This window comes from Pezoporus wallicus, unplaced genomic scaffold (assembly GCF_028554395.1).
Source record: "Pezoporus wallicus isolate ANWC-B61680 ecotype Strahan unplaced genomic scaffold, APGP_CSIRO_Pwel_v1 contig_8166, whole genome shotgun sequence".
NCBI classification, from domain to species: Eukaryota; Metazoa; Chordata; class Aves; order Psittaciformes; family Psittacidae; genus Pezoporus; species Pezoporus wallicus.
Genome location: NW_026638114.1, coordinates 2,643,650 through 2,669,192, shown reverse-complemented (window position 1 = coordinate 2,669,192; position 25,543 = coordinate 2,643,650). Strand labels below are relative to the sequence as shown.

Genomic DNA, 25,543 nt, shown 5'->3' with positions numbered 1-25,543 from the left:
GCAAGTTTGTTCTCCTGGTTTGGCTCTTCATCACCTCAACGATCATGTTGAAAACCTAACTCAAACAGACAACTGTACACTTTCTGTAAGAAAAGCCATGCATATAAATAGCAAAACTGCTCCCTTTCTCTGCAAAACACTCGTATGATGGGACTTTAGATCCTCCATGCTGCTAACAGACACACACTGAAATAGAAATAAAGCAATTTACCTTAACAGAATCTATTGGTGACCAAAGATTTCATCTGGGGATGAAAGTCAGAGAGGAAATGCCACCGGCAATCTACTTGTGCTCACACCATTTCAGCAAACAACCCAGGCTTTAGAAAGCATTTCCATTGCAGATTTACATTTGCCTCAGGAAAAGCACTAACGTCAAGCACTATATAAATAAATAAATCTGCTTCTGAGCTGAGACTCCTTAACATCTTTGGAAAAACATATACAAAACTCCAACAGGGGACAGTTTCACTCAACATTAAATACAAGGCAGCAGCTTTAAGGGGACAATAAAACGAAAGCTATAAAGTACATAAACTTCACAGTTGCCCCCAAACTAGAAGCAGCTCATCCTGGTATTGCAAATTATTATTACATTTAGTTCTTTATAAGCTCCCAAAGTTACGGGTCCCCTCCTGCCCCCAAACACCGCTCAGAACTTGCAGAGTAGGAATATACTCAAAACAGAGTCAGGGTGCACTTTGTGAGGAAATCTGAAGGCTACTTTACACAGAGTAGCTGTATAAAACACCAGCTCCAATGCTTGCAGAATGATTCTTCGCTGTTTGAAGCTGATTAAACTTCTTATACCATAGGGGAATGCTTGAAATCATGGTAACATGTAGAAGAAATACAGCCTTTGCAAGAAAAGCATGTGTCACACTTTGCAAATTCTCCTTTATCACTACTGCTAAATCTGTGGTTGGAGAGATTGGAGGTATCAGTTTAGAACTTATGACTAGATATCATCTGTTAAAAGGCACGCTTGACAAACAGGAAACACTACATACAAGGAGCTGAATTCTTGGGTCTGCTGCAGGTGGTATGATTCACGACAAGAACTGCTTTGAAATGCTCAGTTTGGTGTAATTTGTCAAGTAATAACTTGTTAACAAGAACGTATTAACATCCAAGCACACACCACCAAAGCCAGGCTCCTCTGTGCGCTGATGGGATCACACCTCCTTGCTTTACTTCTCACCAACATACAGGTGAAGTATCCATCTGAAGATGACCAACAATCCAGCAGCATCTGAAAGACCTATTTGCCATTATTTTCCACAGCCTCTTCAACCCACCAGCTCTATGCAGTGGCCTGGGGACCTTACCAGCTTTAAGTCAGTATTTTGTTTCCTGTTCATAAACATTTAACATGCTTGCAGTAAACGTTCCTCATTTATCAGTTTGGTGGGGTTTTCTGGGTGTACATCAAACACGCATAATCCTTGTCTCTTTACCAGTCTCAAGGAAATCAGGTTGATCCGCTAAAGCTTGTTAATGCTGAGGGAATCTGAGCATATTTTTGGAACTCTACAATTCTGCATTGTGAGGTCTCAGCGGTCATCAACATCTTTATCACCAGCAACCCCCTCTGCAGTCCCATCTCCCAGCTTAAGGCCTGAGGCTGCACTAAAAACCCAACAGTCCAGAAGCAGCGGGTGTAGCATCAAGCCTTGCTTTCAAACTGAAGTTTTCCAAGGCCTCATCCAGCTGTGGCCTGTTTAAATGGACTTTCTGACACCGTAAGAATTGATAAGACAAAGCAGAACAGGCTTAACAGGCTTACCAGAACTGTGTTAGGATGAAGGGAGCCATCTCACTAGGAACAGCAATGCTGAACTCTGCCCAGCTCACACAAATGTATAAAGTCACACCATGTATGTTTAATACACTAGCAAAATATTTATTTTATAATGATAAAACAGAAGTGAAGGATTTCTTTTTGGTGTGCACCAGTAATTGTAGTAAAAGAATAAGGGGATTAATGGACTCTTTATACATTTCAATGACAAAAATTCATAAAGGTTAGCATCAAATTCAACTGTTCTCAATTTACAAGCATAAAACTTACCATAATACCCCCCAAACACATATATAAAGAATTATAGTTTTAAAATCTATAAAAAGTAAAAAATATACAGTCAGAAGATCTAACTCTTATTCAAATCTTTAATATAAAATTGTAAACATTTATTTACACAAAGGAAATGTGTATAACAAAATTTTGAGCACCCTTTTCAATTGAATCGTGGTTTTTGGAAGGCAGTGGATGTTGCACAGTGACACTCTCACCTTTCCTACCCAGCCAAAACCGCAGTTCATAAATAAAGCCATGGGCGGCTGGCTAGGTACAGTTCAGGGGAGATAAGTTTTATTGCTCTGAAGCTGCAGCAAATGGAAAGCCCAAGTGCATATATAGACAGCTACATGTTCAAGGGCACAAAGGCAAAGCCCAGCCCTACCTGTGCACCTATGGACATCTAAACCGTATGTTCATTTCCAATGAACTGTCTCCACTTTGTTACAGTGACACCGTCTTTCCAGCGGTCCGACTGCATTATGTGGACAGGGACCAAAACCAGAAGGGATGGCTGCTTTTCCTAGCAGGTTAAATGCTGTTTGGATCCTGTTCACATATGAAGACCAATGGGCATCATAAGCCAGTTTGCCTAGAATTACACTGAATTTTACTTCAACAGTACCATGAAAAGGCCCTGTCATTGAACCTAGATACCTTCCTGAACAAACCCGGTGGTCAAGCAGGGCAATATCCACCTTAGCTTCCAGAAACAGTGGAGGAAAGAGCACACCTGCATTTTCCTGGACATTTAGCTGGATTGCTTTTTTTGGTAGTAATAATGCAAACAGCAGATGCTCTTTAACTCCAATTAAGAAAATCACAACTGGATGGATTGTATTTTGACTTACTCAGAACAAAGCCTGTGTGCAAAATCTACTGGAAAACGCAGCAGATTTCACCACAACCTAAACAGGGAAGAAACAAGAGCTGAATCCTACTACCCTGTAACTTCTCTCAAGTGTTTGTAAGGGGGAGAAAAAAAAATAGTGACACTGAAGGATGTCACCTGAAATTCTGAGGTCCCAAGCACCCCCAACAGGAAGGGAAGGCACACTGGTGCAAAGTTAACCCTTAGAAATAGAAATACAGCAAACACTCCTTCCCCTGCCATTGCTAGTTTATATCTATATTCTTCTAATGACACTTACCTTGGACCAGGTTTTGGTTTAACTGAAACAGTAAACCAAACTCACTATCTCTTTTCTTACATTGCCAGTATAAGAAAAGTTAGCGTTAGTTATTTGCATCTCAACTACTTATTCTACAAAATACCAGAAGTGTCATCAACTAACACCTTCGTCTTCCCATCCAAAGACAATCTTTATGTTATCAAAAGCTCTATGAGGGATTAAGTCTGCTTCAGTGAAGTTTTATCCACTATTCAATGGTGGGACCCACTGATCAATGCACATCTTTCACCCACAGTTCAACATGATACATCAGATCTGTCCAACAGAGGGTAATTCATCCACACTAGGTAAGTGTGCTGGACAAACCATGTTCCATGCATATTTGGAAAGGGCTAAAGTATTAGTGTTAAAAAAGCAGTTTTTGAAAGTGCAAATTGTCTCAAAAGGAGCTGCAGATACAGTAAAATATTTTCCTTCTTTGAAATCTATGTTACCTTTCACTTCCCTTCACCCACTCTGGAAAAAACCCTCTCACACATCTCTGCAGTGCAGAAAACTCCTGAAGAAGCCAGTCTGTGTTGAAGGAAATTGCTTTTAAATCACAATGCTGGGTTTGGTTAGAAAGTTTAAATGAGTGGATTTCGAAAGGGAAGAGGTATTTGTGCATTTAAAACAAAAGCTTTCAACTTTATTTTCCTTTTAAAATAAAGGTTAAGGCAAGGTGGTTTGTTGGTGGATAAGGGATTTTTTTGGTAGAAAGTAAGGACTTTGGAACACTGACTGTTCCCACTGTGGTTTTTGTCCTTTCTGGTACTGACCCCAACTTATGGATAAGAGGTCTCCTCAGGATGAGCTGAAGAACCAGCTTCAAGGGATATTAAAGAAGTAAATCCACCAGACTGTAGAAAGATTATCAAACTCGTAACCCAGTCATTAAAAAAACAAAAAGGTATTTAAAGGGGGAGACTTCCATACTGGAGCAACCCTGATACAAGTATCCTCCCAGGCTGCCTGTGCTATTATTGCTGATAAGGACTTCCCACCTCTCAGCCAAATTCCTTTTTTCCTCATTTTTGTCCTGAAGTGACAAAGTCTTGTGCTCATTGCTAACCACTTGGGGAATGAACTGCTCTCAAAAGTTAGTTTTACTTTTTACAACAAAGAAAACTAGATGAGCTGTCATGAAGCAAAGCCTTCATTTAAATACAACTACCTTTGGAAATAAGTTATGAAGAAACAGGTGCAAAGTAAATGGCTTTACAATTCATGTTAAACCTACTATAGTTTAAAAGTTCTCCCATAAGAAATTCCCCCCTTTAAACACAGCAAGGTATAAGCCAAGAACTGTGCCTCTCTACAACAGAGTGCAAACTGCAGCTTAAAAGACTACAATCTATTAAGATGACTACCTAGACTAACTGGCCAGGTTTTAATACTTTCTTTCATCTATTACCAGCATCTAGCAATATTTACTGTGAAATATCACTTGCTTATTGAGAGTACAGGCACATGCTTCAGCAATGGGGAAAAGAAACAACTCAAAACATTTTGCAAGCATACTCAGGTGCATACAGCCTCTTCTCAAATTCAAAGTCAGAAGTTTGATGGACTGTACTACAACAGCATGTCAAGCTATGAACAAATAATTATTGCAAGTACTAGCCGCAGGAGACTAAGTCCTAAACACAATTTGTGCAACTATTTGCTTTCTTTCTGCACTATTTCTTGTGGAATTTTATTTTTAAATAATTAAAAAAAAATTCATTTTAGAACACTGCAAGTGAGATTTCTGAAAGGCTGACGAGGACACGCACAGGATTTTTTGACCTGTTCAAGTGTGCGACTCCTTAGAGACACCAAGACAAAGCAAACTACTCCAGCGGACCTGCTTGGTGCGCCATCACCACCTATCAACACTCATTGAGAAGCAGCTCCAGTCCCTTTCCCAACCATTTACCTCTAATGCCTGCAAGTCTCCTCAATGCCACAGGTTTTTTGGTCCAAGTGTTGTTTATATTTCATGAAATAATTAAAAAAGTAGAACCCCCACCCTCAGCCCCATTTTAATGAGTCCCTAACAACTCATCCAGATCATTCATCCACTCCTCTGAAGTCCTGTTTTTCAGCAATGAGTCTATCAGATCTGTGTCACCAGTTAAGTTCTGAAGTCCGTTATTGCCCGACTGACCGCTGTAGGCAAAAGGCAGCTCTTGACTGGTTGTCCTCACAGGGTACCCTTGACTACAGTGCAGATTACCTCTGTTGGGCATTTGCTGATTTGGATTCTGGCTGAAAGCATTCAGATCTGGAACAGTCTGGTTGATGCCAGGCAAGACTTGCTGTGAGGGTACCTGCTGTTGAGTAGGTGGGTTTGTCCGCTGCTGCGCACCTAAAGATGATGACAACATCTGACCAGAGACAGCAGCATTCATGGAGGTCATCGGTCTGCTGGTGCTTAGGCTTACCTGAGGCATTCCTTGGGCAAACTGTTGGTTGGCCATCTTTAGATGAGTTTGCTGCATGTGGAAAGAGGAGTTGGTAGTAAACGGTCCTAAGCCACTGTTTGCTTGTGTCTGGTTGTTAATATTAGGGATACCTTGGTGCTGCCAAGATGGATTTTGAGCCCCCATAGCTGCTGGCACTCTTGCCATCTGTGGCTTAGATAAGGTTGGATTCAGAGCACCTTTACTGTGCTGCTGAGAAATACTTGAGTTTGCTAAGGTATTTTGCCCATACCCAGCAGGAACAGCAGCACCCTGGCCCAAGCTGCCTTGTCTCTGCATCGGTGGCTGCCCATTGGCACTTTGAGCTGCATGCTGGGGAACCATCTGTGTCATACCAGAAGCCAAGTTGTATAATCCCCCTCGCTGAATGTTTTGCATATTGGTATACTGAGTCACGCCCCGATCCTGCTGACTGGAGCCCGACTGGAGTGGAGGAACAGAACTGTGTCCAGGTCCCATCTGAATCATGTTCTGGGTCTGAGGAAACATCCGTGGACTACTGGAGCTGGACTGTCCCAAATTACTGACCCCAGGCATGGCTGAAGATGACCCTGAAATACAAAGTAATATTTTGTACATTAAATACTTTGGTTCAACCAAGCTTGTGGACACCATAATCCAGAACAGAGGTACGGCTGCATTTGTATAAGCCAACCAATGCAACCAATACACAGGCAGCAGTACTTTAATTACAGAGTGTCAACTATTGCTCCAGTTAGCACCTCCACCTTGATCACAAACACAGATATGCCAATGTCCTAAAAAATCTGAATACCACTTCTAAGAGTTCAGCATCATCAATAAAAAAAAAAAAAAATTAGACTTTAAAGGTAGGACTCTGATATTTCTTTGTGAACAAAGGAAAACACAGACTTTGAAGTGCATGCTAGGCTGTTAAAAACTACCACTTACTGCACACACATTGTCAGTTATTCGATGCACACACAGTTTATCTCTTATTGTACAACTGTAGGGTTTCCACTCCTGTGTTTTCCCAATTCCAGACATATCTTTTATTTCATATAACTATCAGAAATTTTTGGTAGAGTATCATTTGGATTTCCACAATGAAATCTTTGCTATGTTAACAGCACTGCTGATAACCAAGCAAGATGATTTGCAAAAATAAGTCTTCTCAGCAAAAAAAAAAACAGGCAAAATAGTTATTTGTTCTCATAAACAAGTAAAAACATTTCTCCTATAAATAACCCCCTACTTAAAGCAAAAAAAGAACAGAGAAGCACTGTGAAGTGTAATGCATATAATCCCCCCCATACACTTCTTACAGTCAACCAAGGGAAATTTACCTACACCAGTACTTTCCCTACTTTCAAACTGAAAAGCAGCAGACATTTTTCATATTTAAAGATAGCTGAGGAATACTGCCTCTCCATCATTATTATTTTATCCACATATAATTATTCAAATATATTAAAATACAATTCAAATTCTATTGAATTGTCAACAAAGCTTACTATAAAAGCACCAACGTTATGAGGGGGTTGGATGGGTGGGAGAAGAGCCTTACTAGAAAGCTCCAGTGAAGAGGTAGGATTTAAGATGCAAAAAAATAGTTATCATCATCAGAACAAGGGAAAATTAGATTTGATAATGCTGACGTTCATTATAGCAAAACATACTCTATTTCTACTGCATTTCTGTAGAAAAAAAGCAGGAGAAACAAAATGTTTCCATGCAATATCTGAAGGATGCTCCTGATGACTGTGCTAACACACAAGCCTTTTGTATTGGTATCGAGTTGTTTCAGCTAAGTAACAAAACCCAGTCATAGCTCTGCATAGACACTGGATAGTCAGAACTCTGTCAGAAAGAGGGTATCATGTTTCTATTTGCATCTTTTTCCTTCATTATTTATTTCTGTGGGAATAGAGAGAGTAAGGAAACAAAATGTAGGGAATGAGTACTTTTTTGTACTCTAGGTTTATGAAGAAAGACAAGTGGCTTCTTGGTGTCCTGTTAGTAAGGATTTTTCAGGTAAGGAGATGAGTTTTTACTGTACTCTACATTTATGAAGTTATTCCACTTTAAGCATTACACAGTATTTTATTTATCAGCGTTAACACTGAAGACATACCAAGCTGCTTCTCCTACAAAAAAAAACGTGCAGGACACTAACATGTAATGAAGAGAATTCAAGTTGCATTCCCTTCTAAAGGGCTAAAAATATTAGACAATGTTAAACTCATCCTAGAAGATGAGAGAAATAATACATCCCTTATTTTTCTTTAATGAGGGCCTGCGATAGATACAAGCTTCAGGGAAAAAAAAAAGAATCCTAATATATGAAAGTCAGAAGAATTTACAACCTCTAAAAGCAAATACTGGTATAAAAAGGCTTTCAGAACAATGAAGGTACTTAAGAATTTTACCCACTTCCAAAGCAGCGTTAAGAATCAGAAGCTTAAGTTGTCCCAGATATCTGGGACAGGGGAAGCCGTTACTTTGCAACAGAATCCCACAGTGACGTGGGAAGGTGCTGTAATAAATTAATTAAAAGCTATCCAACCCAGGGAATCTGAAGACACCTTGGTTTTTACTCCTGATATTTCTAATGCCATTATTTCCACTGCCATGTTTACTCACCTGTGAACTGTCCAACTGGTTGCTGGTACGGGTTCTGTGGCTGATCCTGATACTGGGGAGGTGGTCGAGTCAGATGCCGCTGCAGCTGCTGCTCCTGCTGCTGCCTCTGCTTCTCCTAAGAAAGGTCCAATGCAAGACAATTAGAAAACAAGTCAAGCTTTTTCCAAGGGTGACTACTTTGGATAAAAACAAGCTATGTGCATGCTTCCATGGGGAGCTGGTACTTGAAGGGGCTTCTGTAAGTGACTTAGAGTCACTTCAAACCTTGGTTCTCAAGGCTCAAACACAGTCAGCTTCATCTGATGAGTGACAAGATTAGGAACTCAGACAACAGGACAACAGCATGTATTACAGGAGTTATTGCAATGCATGTCTGAAGCCTTTCAAACACAGAAAAACCTGAGATTAAAAAAATCTTTTAACCAGTAACAATCAACAGGCATTTTTAGCAATACTCTAAAGCCACTAACAGGTACAAAAAGAGCTGAAGAGTGTGTATAAAAGAAATTTACACATCCTTTTTAGCTCTTTATCCCAGATCAATTTTAGACCTCTCTTTAGAAATCAAATAGAAGTTAAAAATATCATTAGAAAAGTAAAAACTAAACATTTAACTATTTTCTAGCCCTTATTTTCAAAAAATGAAAAGAAATACTCACAAGCCTAAATTCTTCTATAGCACAGATTTTTCTAGAAGATTATGGAAAACTGCAGCACTAAGTTTATAACAGAAGCGATACAAGTTTTGCAATCATTGTTCAAAACCATTTTCTTAATGCACCAAACAATTGAAAGAAACCCTACTAATGGTTCAAAATAACCCTGCCTCTTTAAAAGCACATTCAACCTGTACCTACTTGATGCTAAAACTATTTGTGAAATAAAACAAGCTAATTTTCTGTTAGGAAATTTCTGGGGAAAATGAAACTTAAAGCCTTGAGGGGAACATCAAGAGTGCCTGTACATCCACTAATGGTACACTCAGAGATCTTGACAGTGTAAGCAGCCACAGGCTGCTTTTACAATACAAAATGTAACAGGCAAAGTATTTCTGGCTCTGCTTCCACAGCTATCTTCAACCAGCCTGAAATTCAGAGGGATACGATGGACAGCCATCTATCTATCTGAAAAACTACACAGAGCACAGAAACGGGGACAGAAAGTCCAAGAGCACTGGTGTAAAGACACAAGCAATAAGCCTTTAAAGAAGAGACGAGTGCAACGCAACAAATAGGCAGATAGACATTACTACCATCCTTCTGAAACATCTACAACTAAGAAGCTGTTGAGACATGCAGAGGAATGAAGAGGGCAGGCTGCTTGACAGAAAGGACCTGCTGCCTGCAGGACCAGTCAAACCTGAAAGAGGCTGACCACAGAAGCCAAGAGATGCCATAGCTCTGAGAAAATCAAGAGCTGCAGAACCTGGCTCAGAAAAAAAACCAAAGGAAAAATAGTAAAAATGTTAAAAAAATACAAGATACCAAATGCAAAGACAGCTTTAGGGTGGCAGGGAATGCCACTGAAACTACCTGAAATTGTAATTCTCCAGCAAAATAGACGCCAAATGATTCAAGGATCTTTTGTAAAACTACATCCAGTATCATGTGTATCCAAAGAAATAAATACCAAATTAGAATGCTATCAAGATCTAGCCTGACTGGGCAGCAAAAGGCCAAGAAATGTGGCAAATTCAGTTTAAGTCTGTTCAGCTCTAAAGCAAAGCGGCTCCTTATTTGGATCCATGTCCCACTATCGCTATCCAAAGATGCAAGCTGTAGAAGTCAGAGATACCACAACTAGGACAGGAATAAAATATTTTCATAACACTGATATTTACTACAATGACATGTGCTGGGTAAAGCAGAAGCAAAATAGGTTGGAAAATTTTACATATATACATATTTGAACACTGTGTTTGAGATATGCTACTTACCTCCCTGTGAATATACCACCCCACTGTTCAGAGGTCTGATGGCCGTTAGGCCCATTACTCAGCTAAGAAAATCTACTGGGACACAGCTTTAAGAGCTCTAAATCACCAGTAACCAGTGGAGCAGAAGTACAAGCAGGATGCCAACACCCTGTATTTCCTTTCTCTCTACCTTCGTTCAAAGAGTACCTGTTTGTTAACGTTTTGAGAGAGTAACAAACAGATGTTAAAAACTACAAGTCATCAAAACCTGAAGTATTTACTAAAAGTGTTACATTTATTTATATAAGTTTATAGATCACAGAACTCATCCAGAAAATATTCTTTTACTGAGGCTCTGGGCAATTTTTGTCCTTCAGTCTTTTGATAGCGTATTTCCATTGTGATAGTCCCTTAGCCAAATTGTTTTTACCCAAATATCAAAAATGTACCTTTACCAACATTCACTCAATTTTCTTTAAAACACTGCCAACCACATTATTATCTACACTGGCTCCAGAACTTAAGGGGTGTTTTTATCACTTCAATCTAGTCCTCAATTTTAAGAGAAGTCTCCAGGTGATCAAAAAAAGCCATTTGCTTGGACTTGGCACAGCTCCACCGATGCAACAAATGGTAAGGCTCTCCCTGGGTCTCAAACCTTCTTTGAAAATTCGTTTTCACCTTCTCCCACACCAGACATTTCTCTGTATGTACAGTGCCAGTGCCTGGAACATGCCTGCATGGACTTCTGAAAGTGCAGAAAAGCACTGATGACAGGAACAAGGCCCTTTGGGCTAATTCCCAACTGAAAGACTTGCAAAATGTTTAAAGCTTAGAAATGTTCACACAAAGAGCCTGTTGCCCTGAGAGAGGCTAAAGCAGCTTTCTGCAGTCTGATGGACAGCAGTGCTAAATTCTTTTGGCAGGGTAAGATGCAAGTTGGATGCAGATGTCCAATTATTTTCCTCAAATAAACTAGTCAAAGATGTTTTCAAATCTGAAGCACGAACTGCTGTGGATCTCATAGGGAAAACAGGCAGAAGGCACAATGAGCTTGCAGAATCCCTTGCTCATCACTTCCACTTTTAAAGTTCTACAGAACACATCAACAGTATCTCAACTGTATCTTTTTTTTTCTCTGATTCCATTTGCCTTTTTTCACAGATTACACCATTGCTGGTATGATACATTCTCTCCATGTATTGTCTTGTATTTCCACAATACTCAATTCTACCTATTTTATTCTTATCATTTACCACAGTGCCTTGTAACAACAGCAAAAACAAGTCTTTGCAAGCAAGTGCTACATTTTTGGGTTATTACAGACATATAAAACAGCAATTATACTTAAGATACCAAAGTGTCCTGCAGTTTACATCCCCTATTTTGTAACATGATAAGTGTCCAACAAAATCTCAAATGCTATTTCATCCACCAAAGCAAATCAGTGCAAAGGAAAACAGACTGCTGCTCCCCTCACCTGCTCAGCCAGAAGATGTTGCTGTCTCTGCTCCATTAGGAATTGCTGCTTCTGTTGCTCCATGAGCAAGTGCTTTTGCTGCTGCTCTCTCTGCTTCTGCTGGTCCATCAGCATTCGGTGCTGCTTCATCACTGCTGCTTGCTGCTGATTGCTGAGATAAGGTGGGTTGCTGTGGTTACCTGCCATGGAGACGCTGGGAGCCTGGGCACCAACACCAGCACCCGGGACAGAAACAGGAACACGAGGAACATTAGGAGAAGGGTTTTGATCCTGCAGAACATAGAAAAAGTGACATGAGCTACAGAAAGAGATGAGCCATCCAGAACTGAATTTACTAACTATGTAGTTACACAGGTGAGGAAAGGCACTATCATGGTGGTGGCCATGATAAGGAAGAAAGGCCTTGTAAATAAAGTCTACACAGTGAGGGGAATCATAATACACCCCAGAAAAACAGAAATTGCCCATTATTGCTTATTTGTACTTTTACACTATTTAATAAAAAATTAGATCAGTTCCTTATATTTTCCCACCTTTATGCAACAGCTTCTTCACCTGTGAAGCACCTACTAGAAAAGGCAAAGTGTGATACAATTTCCACTTCAGCTAACTAAAGACAGCTGAAACCCCACCTTTAACATGCCAGACACAGAAATGATGGTTCAGAGTTAAGTTCAGAAGCTCCACAATATTTAGGAATAGAGGCTTTAACTCCAGTCTCAAAGTACTTCTCAAAGTCCAGCTCAAACAGTTGAGCATAGCTCTGTGGGCTTCTGCTTAGCCAGGCAACAGTACCCATTACAAAGCACACTAGCTTCAGTTTATTTTGATAGCAGCTTTTCAAACACTACATTTTATATCTGCATTATACAAAACATTTATTTAAATCCTGCCTCTTCTGTCAACATTTAAGTCAGCAACTGTCTGTGCCTCCCCTCCTAAAGTTGATTTTTTGGTATTTACTATTTGAGGTGAAGGGGAAGAAGGCCATCGTTGATCAAAATGAGCCTTAATGTATTTTAATGGCATCCAACCATCACCATATTCCACAGAGAAAAATACTTCTACAGATAAATCTGTTATTAATTTTTCATAAGTCTGCTTTTCTGCAGATTGGAACTTGGGATAAGGAAAAAATAACATGGACCAATTATAATCCAAGATCTGATACTGTCATCTTTGTACCATCAAATCCATCTGAAATTTTTCTCATTTTTAAGCACAGTTCAGCTTCATCTCCACTTACACAAATACTACTTTCAAGCTAATGGGTTGGCTGCAGTTTCATTAGAAATCATAAGCCAGAGGTAATGCTGTGCTAAGCTGTTCTACATGCAGGTTTTGGAGGAATTCTCCAGCAGCATTCATCAGTATTTCTGTTAATTCAGTACAAGCAGAGCAGCGTAGATGCAGGGTGTCCCTCATGGTTTTCAGCGAGGGAGAGATGTGACATTCACAATCATCCCTACCCTTCCCCTTCTTCCATCAAAACGTTTCTACATTGTTACTGCTGAAGCTTTTGAAGAGATTAATCTTTTAGTGCCTTATGAAGCACACACTGATCTCAGATTGTTATTTGTCCATCAGTGTGGTCTTTATCACAGGCTAATCAGATCTTCTTCAGACGGTTTCTGTTTTGCTGAGGGAATGTACGACTAGAGCTGGATCTCCAACAGCTTTTGATAGAGAAGCTTTAATCCTTATAACAAAGACTTTTTTTCTCAACAAGCCCTCTCGTATGTGCATTGTAGGCACATGTCACAGAATCCCAGCTCTATACTTCCATCCACTTCATTAATTTTCACCTGCTACACACCTGTAGTAACAGTTCTATAGAAGGCAAAGAAGCACCATCTGTGATTTTCCTTTACAGGAAAACCTGAAGCATATTGCTTCAAGCAGACAAATATTTCTATTATTCATTTTTAATCTGTGCTTCCCCAGTCCCCAGAGACTTAACCAATAACAAATCATTAGATTTGAAAAGCCCCAAGGAACACCCAAGAAATCAGGAATGCAGCCCCACTTCCATCTCTCTTCAAAAAAGCAGCAACTGAAGGCATGTCTTTTTATAGTAAGCCAACTCTGACACAAGTAGGGACTAAAACCAAGGTAAAGAAATCAAAGCTTCTTTGAGAACACTGCTTAACACTACAGTCTTATGAGAGTTATTTTAGGCAAAAGTTTACAAAGCATCTATTTATCTTTGCAAGTAGAAGCTTCTATGAAGTGTGACATAATTTGTCACCCACAAAGTATATTAAGCTGGAAATCACACATTACCACATGACCTAGAACTATTAAAAACTGTCCCCAGTGCGAAACAGAGTTCTTGATTCTTGTCTCAGCTTACTGCATATTGTAATTTTCTTGTTTTAAATCATGTGGCAACTGTTTCGAAACAATACCAAGGAATCTGTACTCCAGCCTTACCTATCCAACACGCTCTTGCAAGACCTTAAATCTGCTCCTAAACAAAGGTAACAAAACCCAGAACATTCACCTGACTGTGCGGCAGTCTGTAGGCAATGTTTCCAGGCTTGGGTTTCAACAGGATCATCCCATTTTGGTCATCACTCACATGAGACAGAGGTGGCTGCTGACGCTGTTGTATGTATGCCAACATCGGTGTCTTGTTCTGACCAGGTACTGTCACCCCCTGTTCACATTCTGCTTTGTAATGTGAAAGAGGTTTCGTGTTCCCATAGTCTAGCATAGAGCCTTGACTATTCACACTGTTCTGGTTCAAGCTGTTTTGCTGATGACCCAAAATGTTCACATGGTAATTGCCTCCAGCTCTAGGTGAGCTTTTATTTCCCATATTAGGCATCATAAGTTTCTGATTGTTGAAGTCAGGCTGGAAAACTGATGGGCTGGTGGGATTTTCCATGGTATATGGGACAGGCAGTGGACTATGGGAAGGCCCAGACTGTTGCCACGTGGACATCTGATTTGTTTGGTGGACTTGTGAAGCTTGTTGCTGGTTCTGCAACATCTGGTCTCTCTTCTGCTTGGCAGCAATCTGCTGAAGTTGATGAGCAGAAGACATTTCTTTGGCACTTCCTGCACCCTTCCCAGGTAACAACACATTGGGGAGAGGCCTCTGGACGTTCTGAGAGTGGTTTGATGCCTGCATCATGGGTTGATTAGGATTTTCAGTCATTGACTGACTGGAAGGCTGAAACATAGCCTGAGAACTACCAACTGCTGGAGAAGCGGCACTGACAGGTACAGAAGCAGCACCAATAAATGCTGGACCTGAAGAAGTGGATCGAACCTGGGGAGATCCCATCTGTTCTTGTTCAAAGGGTGCTGGGGAAAACTCAGTCTTTATGTTAATATCTTGTGGCAATGGAGTCTGTGCAGCTGAATTTGAAGAATCTGCATCTTTCTTTTCTTCAAAATCTTCATTAAAGAGATCCTTCATGTCTTCATCGGGCACTGATCTATTAAGCTCCTCAATAAGTTCCTTCCATTCTTGCTCATTAAGATTAAGATCAGGCATCAAATTATTCTGAGATATAGACCCTCCTGCCCCAGCAATCATACATGGAAGATCATCTACGGGCTCCTGCTTCAGCTCTTTGTTCAGACTCAGAGGAAATGAGTCATCAGCATCACCACCTCCGTTCATCTGTAGGCTGGAATCTGGAAGACACTTCTTGCTGATGCCATCTAACCCCATGGGATGCTTTCCGTTAAGTTGCAAGGTGTCTCCACCACCAGATTTCTTGTCAAGATGATGGAGTGGAGACACAGGGGGCATTCCATTGGAAGAACCACCCACTCCACCAAGGCCATCATCACGACGTAGTTTCTTGGACACAGAAAATACATCACCATAGCCATTCTGCTGGTCTCCATTCTGAGGGGAAGCAGCACTATCGAGCTTTCTTTTCACAGTCTCATGGAGCTGCTGAAAAAGAAAGGAAGGGTTTACTTATTAAGTTTTACATTTCATAGATCAGGATTTTTATTTCTTACCAGAACATTGTCTAGCCCTGAATAAAACATTTTAGGAAAAAAAGGTTAGAAAAAAAGTTCTATCTTTACCTTGGGTAGATTTGTTTTACAAGTCATCACATGAGATGACTTCCTTACTACCAGCTCTTAAGATAAACTTTGAAAAACATACACTATATCAGACAGAGCCCACTGCTTCCAAAAGACACCATATACTTTGACAACAGCAAAAAGTTGAGAAATGGCTGTGAACTGGAATACATAAAGATTTTTCCTATTCAAAACTAAGAAAATACTGAAGAATGTTAAGATTCAAATTTTAGATGAGAATAAATAACTGTATAACTGTTCTGTAAGACACCTTTATAAAGCATTGAAATATTTAGAGAGAAGGAGAACCACTTCCCTTGTGATTACAATTTATAGAACATCATACATAATTTTTGTACACAATGACACTTTTGGCACTAAAGCAAACCCAGTTTGTAACTAAGTGATCACTGTTCCACACTGATGTAAAATGCACTTCAAAGTTCAGTCAATTCTATCACATTTGAATTAGTTTATTCCTTCCCTCCTTTCTCCTAGAGTATTTGTCAGCTGCTCCTCTCTGCGCTATGACCACCAGAGCCCCAACCAGCTCAACAGTTGGCTTCTCAGAGCTGGTGAATGCACATATTCTTTTTCTTGCAGTGCCACCTAGAAGCAAGCGGAGGGTACAGCAACACTTTTATAACCAGAGTTAAGAGCCTTTGTTCAACTTCTCTTTCCTGGCAGCATTCTCTCAAATATGAAGTTCTTTCCACTGACCTCAAAAACATCTGAAAACAGAATTCATGCACACATCAAAGATCACTATAAACTTTTCCTCCCCTCAGGTGCATTCTGTAAGAAAAGCTGCTCTTTGTTTGTGCTGGATCACTACACCAACGCAGACAAACCTGTAGGGCAGAGACACTGCTCCAACAGAGCAGGGCACGTAAAGAAGGAAAGCTCCCATCAGCTCCCCTGACCTGTACAAGATGCCTTTGAACATCTCAGCAGGACGCACAAAAAGTCACCCATCTGAAGCGTGGTTCTCTGAACAACAGCTCTCTCAGATGGAAGAAAAGCAGCTCATTAAACAAACCTCAAGACAAGTATGCTTATGTTAATATTACTTGCAGTCTCCACAACGTAGTCCACTAACCCCTGGGGAAAACTGTCCCATCCAAGAAAAAACAGGGGAAACCTCAAGATCTCAGCACTCAAGCAAGAGGTTGTATGTAGAGCCAGCATAAATCAGAGGAATTTCACAGCACTTGCCTGGGCAGCAGCATTCTCTGATTTCAGGACAGAGGGACTGGTTCATGGTTAACTGCTGCGATCTTTTCTTTTTAAACAGTCTACAGTCAGCTGATCTTCAGAAAAAAAAAGCACCATTATTTGCTTAATGCTTGCATAGGTAGCAGCAACATCTTATTTTTATCTGAGGGGTAGACTGCAGCTTCCCAGGAGACCTGATCTTCTAGATGGTTCATGGAAATAGCAGTAGCAGACCTAGTAGGGCAAGGTGAGGTACACATCTGGAAAGGAGGCTGGAACTTGAATTCTCTCAATTTGAACATCAGCTCCACGGCTTGGAGGAGCAGATTTAGAGTGAATTTTTCAAATACTGACTTGAAAAAATAATGGAAATTTACTTTTTGGAAGGAGGCGAAACAAGAGAAAGCAAGGAAGCCTCAACTCAATCACAACATTTGTCTTTCAGCAAGTTTCTCGGTGTTTACTTAATACTCCAACCGGGAAAACCAAAGCTCAAGGTGGATGAGTAACTTGCCCAAGGTCATATGAGTCAATCACTCAACGTTTGGGAATGGATCCTCCTTAATTCTAAATCATTAGGGAGAAACATACATCCTGAAAACTGACATACAAATAACAACTTCATTTTGGTCACCGAATATATTCTTCTCATAGCTGAAGCAAATTTCTGTATTAAAACAGAATATACGCCCACTGGAGTCACTGCTGTAACTGTAATTCATACAGACAAGGCAACCAGGACTTTGGTAGCATTACAGTTACAAGTGCACACAGCTCTTCATAGGCTGCACAGCCCACCTGGGTTGTGCTGGATGAATGTTCAGAAGCTTATCTGTCCTAAGGTCTTTGCTACTGTACTGCACCATTTGTAACATATGCAGCTACCTAGTTGAAATTATCCAAACTTACAAGTTACACTTACTGTAGTCTGGAAAAATATAAACCCTCTAATACCCATCACAGTCTCCTCCTGTCAACAAAAACACACAGGGACTTTGATATCTAAATGGGTTTTAACAGTCACAACACGCAGATACCTGATTCTTGGTGACTTCACCAACTGCACTTGCATCCTAGTTCTGTTTTCACAGTAAAAAGAGTCAAAAGCAATAATGCAACTTTCTCTTGTGAAGTTCCTTTCTTACACAGTATCTCAGCTCTCAATTTCCTAACAGCAAAAGAAAGACTAAATTCAGTTCTTCCCCAATTTGTTCGTGTCTATCCAAATAATCTGGTTTTGGGGGAAAAAAACAAGGGGCATGTGAGACACAAGTCAGACTGTAGCTATCTACATATCAAGCTGCTCCAAGAGAGTTCTCAAGGCAAGAAAAACCTGTTCTCTTCTGCCAAAATGCAAGGAGAAAACAAGAAAGCAGAACCACCGACAAAGTAAAGCACAGCCTGCTACTCACTGGAAAATCCTTTTAACTTTATTGTCCACTATCATTCCATGAGGCACAGTGGCCCACTGGCATACTGTCCACAGTTTCCTTAGCAGAATCAATCCATTGGATTTGTAACATGAGCCAATCCTTTCCATTGTCACAACTTCACAAAAACAAGATGAACCTCCACAATCTTTGCTATGTAGCTTTGCCTAAAAGTGTCACCCCACAAACATTTATCCCGTGTGCTTAAACCAATATGGGAGCAGTGCAAAGAAAGGGATGTAAACAAGCCTCAGTCCCCTGGCCCAAAACAGGACAGTTTTTCAAGGAGCCACTGAAGGGCCACAGGCTGCACCTCCTCCAGACCACATCATCAGAGTTGCATTTTATTCATGTGAGCAAATAGACAGTCCTCAACATGGTAATGAACACACTTACTGGGCAGGAGCACACCTAAGTCAGGCCATAACTGCGGGCTGCTCACATGAGGAACACAAAGTGATAAACCCCAAGTGTAACCATCGCAACAAAAGAGGTGTCCAACACCGTCAGCCTCTGACCACTTAATTCACAGCACATAAACTTACATATACACTTTCCTTGGCTAGGACACAGGACCACAGCACTGAAGATGAATACATGCCCAGCCAAATGACAAGGCTTCCATCAGGAAATGGACAGCACACAGATAGTTTTGATAAGCTGTATTCAATCTCTATCTTAAACCCACCAGTTCTACCGCTCAGCCACACTGAGGTCTAACAGCAGAGGAATGACAGCTTCCAAAAGCTGTCCGCAAACTACCATGGAAGCCCAACATGAAGAAACTGGAAAAGCTCTAAAACTTTGTCTTGGTGGGAAAGGGGCATGAACCACCAATCAAAACAGTGCATAAAGTTGTTCTGTGTTTTGTTGCTGTTGATTTTTCCAGGAATCAAAACATCACTGTGAAACACTCAATACCTGAAACTAGTTTTAGATAATTATCTGAAACCAATGACATCTCAATGGGTTAGAACTCAACAAGCACAAAAGTTTAGTTCACATTGTTCTTTTGGAAGCAAGAGCTTCACAATGCAGAATTTTTAAGCTGAGGACAGTCAATTAAACTTCTTTTGTAAAACCTCAGTGATTTGTTATACTTGAAGTTCCGTAACTGAACAAAGTGAATTGTTCAAGGCCAGGCTGGACCGAACTTTGAAGCAACCTGGTCTAGTGGAAGGTGTCCCTGCCCACAGCAGAGGGGTTGGAATGAGAAGAGCTTTAAGGTCCCTTCCAACCCAAACCAGTCTCGGATTCTATGATACGTACGTATAAAAACGGAAATTGTATAAAAGTTTCTTTTTTTCTGAAAAAATACTCAGTGGACATGGCAGAAACACAACTTTTTAAAAATCTGGTTCTTATACTGCACCTTTCAGGCTCCATATAATGTTCTTCTTTAGTTTTATTTGAAGCATCTATTGCAGAGATTAAAATATTCTTACAGGACTCAACAGAGCTTTGATGTTTTGCATTTCACTTGGAAGAAGCTTTCCATTTCAGTCTCAGAATTATGTCTACAAGGATTTGTCACGAAATACCAAATAGAGAAATATAATGCTGGTCATTTTCAAAGAAGAAACGCCGTATTATTCTAGAAACAGAGTAACAATCTGTTCCAATACGTCTCCTAGCTGGATAGCAGCATGCTCACCTAGAAGGGAAAACCAAAACATATTATATCTGGTTTTCTGTCATGGAAGTGGTAGCACTGCAACACAGATAAGCTTCCATGAACCAGAGCTTACAGTAGGTCCACTACAGACAGAGATTCCCCTTTCCTGTCTGGCCAAGGACAGAGACAACAAAGTTCACAACCTCTTAAACTGGAACAACAATGCAAGTGTGAGAAATTGTAGCGTATAGAAAGAAAACATCTTGACTCTGACATAGTGAAAACTCCCCCTTTACTGTGCATCTGCCCACAGCTTCCAAAGCCACACTCCCCCTGCAAGACAAGTGTTTTATTACCCAGTGTGTTCCTGCATTCCACTGTGTTGTCAGAACCAAACTGCTGGACTAATTTTAATTCTGACTTTTACTTTAATTCCAGAAGACTTTTGTATTTGGGCGACTGCCTGCTGGAGTGAAGAAGGGCTGTGGATATGCAGGTCTATAAATATCCCGAGCCTGAATTAGTCACAAGGGGCAGCTTCTGCTACAGGAATTGTTCTGCTGAATCAAAAAACACTGCTGTGCCTTCAGCTGCAGTGCCGGCTCTACCACCTCACTTGAACTTCACCAGCAGCAGCACATCAGTTACTCCCACCTCCTTACAATTTAGGAAGCATCTCTGCATATCTAACTCATCTAGTAAGGGCAAACATACAACAATACCTCACACAGAATTAAAAGGAGACAAAGAAAAACCTGTCTGAGTTGTTGGGCAACAAACTATCAGACTTGTCAGCAAAAACAAACAATGGTGGCAAGACTACACTGCACTAGAGTTATGTATAAATAACATGGAAATAATTTGCTATTTTTGTGGTAAAACATAATTTCACAACTTAACACCCCTACACCACAGCTTACACAGAACCAAGATCTTCTGAATTGTTAGTGCTCCAGCCTAAGCTTCGTCAGGGGAATGCTATTCATGCTTGTCAGTACAATCCAGGCAATCTATTCCCTTTAATTTATCACTTTAGGTCTTTTCGACCAAGAAACATCACACTGCTGTCCTCATACTGAAACTTCTTTTTAAACTTATTTACTTGGTGCTTTCGCTTAAATTAGAACTTACCTTTCATTAATGTAAAAATTACCATTGCTTCCAAATAGAATCCCAGACTGGTTTGGGTTGGAAGGGACCTTAAAGCTCATCCATTTCCAACCCCCTGCCATGGGCAGGGACACCTTCCTCTAGACCAGGTTGCTCCAAGCCTCATCCAACCTGGCCTTGAGCACTGTCAAGGATGGGGAAGCCAGAGCTTCTCTGGGCAACCTGTGCCAGCGCCTCAGCACCCTCATAGTAAAGAGCTTACAGATGCTGGTCTGCTCTTCAGCTTTATTGCAACCATTCCCAAGACAGGCCACCAACTGGACCTCCTCTGCCCATTCCAGAAACAGTCTCTGTGGGTTTGTGGCAGCCCTAGACCAAACAAGCCATGTGCACAACAACTGCTCCCAGGTGGGGAAACAACCTGTAAGAGACAGGCAGCAGGTCTCCTTCCAAGAGACCACATCATAAACAAGGAGTGGAGATGAAAACCCAGATCTTGCCATTCTCCTTATTCACATGTCAATGGAACACTCTCGTCAGCTCAGTGATACATTATGTTATAGTCTGTCAGAGAAACAGAAGGAAGCCAACCTTTTACTGCTGAGAATTTAAACAGCATTATTAGAATGAACTTTCTCAAATCAGAACCTGGCAAAGAGGAAAAAGTGTTCTAAGGGACACATCCTCTCTCTTCCCAACTTCCCTGTTTCTCAAAAATGCAAGATTACCACAACAGACAATACATCATCCAAACATTAAGTATCTTCTACTTTGAACACAGTCTTAATAATGCAGTCTTAACAGAAATGAAGTAAATTTTAACATTTGAATTTCCCATTAAATAATGGTTTTGAAATTTAAGAAGTTTTTCATCTCTGTCCTCAAAGGAAGGACAGGCCTACGTGGTGCACAAGTCATCCAAAGTATTCCTGTGTCAATACCGTGTTATCTCAGTTTCTATGGCTCAAATTTTAGAGCTGCTTAGTAAGAAAACAAAGGAGGAATCTACCCCTTACTTGTGCTTATAAGCAAGATCCATTCAGCTTCAGGATCTAAACAGATAAAAGACTAATTGAAGAAAAAATATCTGACTCTGGCCCCATGAAAAATCACAGAAGACATTAAGACGGAAGTGGCAGCGCCATCCTGCTCCCCATGGCTATTCTGAATGTTACAGATGCTCTGATGTACAGCATGTGGGAATGCACACACTGTGCATGCTTGTGGCAGCGCTGCCTCATGCCCTTCTACTACGAACCCTCTGATGCTAGATCACAAATGCTTTACCTTCATATGAGTTGTCATCTCTTTCAAGGATCAAAATAAACACTTGATTAACTTTCAATGCAAAGTACCAGTTTCCAAGAGAAGATTCATATGCAGCTCCATGGAAAACTCTGGACAGTAACAGCAATGATAACCGATATAATGCATGTTTCACTAATATAGCAGCATTCTGTTGAAAGGAATGTATCCAGAATATTTAAAACCAGGTAATTCTGGTGTCCATCCAAATGTTATTGAATGTTGTAAACCAAGCCCCTGTCTTTCCCGTAGAAAGCACATGCTTGGTCTTGATAACAGCTACATGATTGCTAGAGGTAAATGTAGCTCTCTGGGTTGGTATTTTATGCCAAACGAATGAAATCAGCAGCAGAAGTTTGTTGTTGTTGATGGGTTTGGGTTTTTAAAACTTGAATTACTAAGCAAACCAACTTCATACCCCAGTACGCAGGTGATGAATCAGCAGCTGCAATTAAGCTTACAGTCATGTACCCTGGGAAGGAAACAGCAGGCCAGCACTAGGAAGAGTCATTCATACACTAAAACCCTCTTCTGTTGTGTAAATTGGCCACTGGCAGCAGCTTCCTGTACAAGAAGGGCTTCCCCAGATGTGCAGTGGATTTCAGAACCTCACTGCTGCTGAGAGTCCTCATTATAATGGATGCTAAAGAGATCAAATCCACATCCAAGGCAATTCAAAAGAAACACCACTAATGAATTAAAGACATCTTTCTTTTAGGAGATCAATATGAAACCGTGTGGTAGCAGTTTAAGCAACTGGATTTGATATGCTAAAGAGCTCTGAGTGTAACAAAAATAAGCACTGTTAATGGATAGATCCCAATATACAGAAAGCCTTAGAGTCCAGACAAGAAATAAAAGAAATCCCACCAAGTCTTTAGATAATAAAGCATAATTTTGAGTCAATTCTGTTCTGACACAAGTTTACATTCAAGATCAGTCTACTAAACAACGGCTACACAGGAGGTTTTACAGAATCACACGGCTCTCTCTCCTCCTCAAGTACCCTTCTTTAAGAACCATCTGAAGTGCTCTAACTGTGTCATAAGCATCTCAGTCTTCAGAAAGTCAGCAGGTCCCAGATTCTCCTATGTGTGTTAATAAGAACAGCAACAATTCAGCTGAATAACATTTTCAGTTCATCTTGCAGATACGACAAGCTGCACACATGCTGCCAAGTGCGACTTAAAGTTACATCAACACGCCCATGTTTCAGTATTTCACATCATGTCCAGTCATACCCAAGTACAGAGTAAGCTGTAAACTTAACTCACTGAAGTTCAGGAGAGCAGAGAATCACATCCTCCTTCCCTCCTAATCTGATCAGACACACAGACCATCTTACACATGATTTAAGCTATACGTTGACCAGGAAATGTCTCAGGTCAATTCAGTATCCCCTTTTAAAGACACTCAGAACAGTACTGTATCATTTGCACACAGGCCACCACTTATAAATAACTGGGTTTAAGAAAGGTATTAAGGCAGGGGGCCTGTAAAGGTTATCCTACTAACCTACATTACATGACACGTTAGTACACAGCAGTATATTCAGAGGGCTCAGAAAAAGTTAAGCAAGAGCTATCTTGATATACAAACAGGGCTGTATGAATATATCCCGACAACCAGAAATGCTAGAGAAGCCAGAGAAACATTAAGATTTTGAGCTAAGCCAGTTTTTGATGGGTGGAGTGGGATTCCCACAGCGTTCACACCCACGAGAGCAAGTGGCAAAATAGCAGCTGTCTTTCCACTGAAATTCTTTCCAAGATGTACCAGAATTAATAGACACGTCTTAAAAGTTCCCCCTCAGTAGCAAGCACATCCTTATCAAGTGACTCCACCAAAACCTGACTGCCCAAATTAAAAGACATAAAGAAGAAAACATCCAAAGCCACCGCAGTATTAAGGCTCCTCTGACAGTTTCCGCAGGGACGTTTTAGATGGCCAGAAACATTCAGAGTACAGTCGTTCGAAGGACCATAACCACCACGAAATGCTATCCCCTACTCCTACCACATCAGGCACCAGTTTTTACGTGCTCCTCCAAAGCGCAAAGGTGACAAGAATAAACCAGACCTTATCAGCTGCGAAGTTGCAACCGAGCAGACAGGAGCACTCACTCCACAAAGCAGCACCAGCCTCAGCCCTCCCACCGCAACCATCGCACCAACCCCGAGAACTCCCATCTCCTTCCTCCAGCCGGTGCCAGCTCCGGAGGTCACTGTGCCAGCCGGCTGCAACCACCCCGGTCCCCGACCGGGAACGAGAACGAGCACGAGCACGGGCAGGCGCCTTACCGCGATCAACGTGCTGCTGCGGCCGTGCTGCTCGCCGCTCGCTGGCTCAGCGTCCAGGCCGTTGGCTCCGGTCCTGTCGGCGCTTCCCGCGACGGCGGCGGCCGGCGGAGGTGGCGCGGGCGGCGGTGGCGCCGGGGGCGGCTGCCTGTGCTTGCCGGCCCGCTTGGCCTTGGCCTGCAGGCAGCGCTGGTGCAGGGCGAAGGTTTGCTGGCGCTCCAGCTCCAAGCGCTCCGGGGACACGGCCTGGTAGCGGGACTCGCAGGCGCTGTGGTGCCGCCGGCAGAGCTCGATGCGCCGGCGGAGCCGCTCCATCACCGCGCTGTGCCGCGGTACCACGAACTCCGCCATGGGGCAGGAGGGCAGCACCATGGACCGGAGACCGATGGGGGCGGCCGCCGCCGTTCACCGGCTCTTCACACCGGACCCCGCCATGGCGGGGGCTCCCCACGTCGGGCCTTCCCTGGGCTCCCCCGCTCCCCCCTCTGCCGCGGGCCTTCCCTGGGCTGCCCGCCGGGTTAACGGCGTAAAGAAAGCCAGACCGGGTTGAGTTTCGTTATTGATTAGTCTTTATATATATACACACACACACACACACACACACACACACATTTTTTTAGTTGCACCTTTTTTGAAATGGAGAGGACATTCGTGGAAGTGAATCGTAAGTCCTTGCTCAGCAACACTAAACCCCAAACTCAAAGAAATCTAACCAAAAACCCCTTTCTGACACTATGAGGGAAAAGTGGTATTATTTGAGGAACAGTCTAGGATAGAGAGGTAACCGCAGCTCAAGCTGAGCACT

The 25,543-nt window shown here is 41.5% G+C and overlaps 1 protein-coding gene across 2 annotated transcripts; it reads right to left on the bottom strand.

The window, feature by feature from the left end:
* Nucleotides 1-1,878: 1,878 nt before the first annotated feature.
* On the bottom strand, nt 1,879-25,252 carry MAML1 (mastermind like transcriptional coactivator 1). 2 transcript variants are annotated; one of them, XM_057409524.1, is made up of 5 exons: nt 24,742-25,252; nt 14,217-15,629; nt 11,714-11,983; nt 8,319-8,433; nt 1,879-6,265 (listed from the first exon to the last, which is right to left on the bottom strand). In XM_057409524.1, exons 1-5 carry the CDS (start codon nt 25,108-25,110, stop codon nt 5,274-5,276), a joined length of 3,159 nt encoding a protein of 1,052 aa, XP_057265507.1. In that variant the 5' UTR covers nt 25,111-25,252; the 3' UTR covers nt 1,879-5,273. The 2 variants fall into 2 exon arrangements, with proteins under 2 accessions (XP_057265507.1, XP_057265508.1); XM_057409525.1 differs by having other exon boundaries at nt 14,217-15,626.
* Between the last annotated feature and the right edge of the window lie 291 nt (nt 25,253-25,543).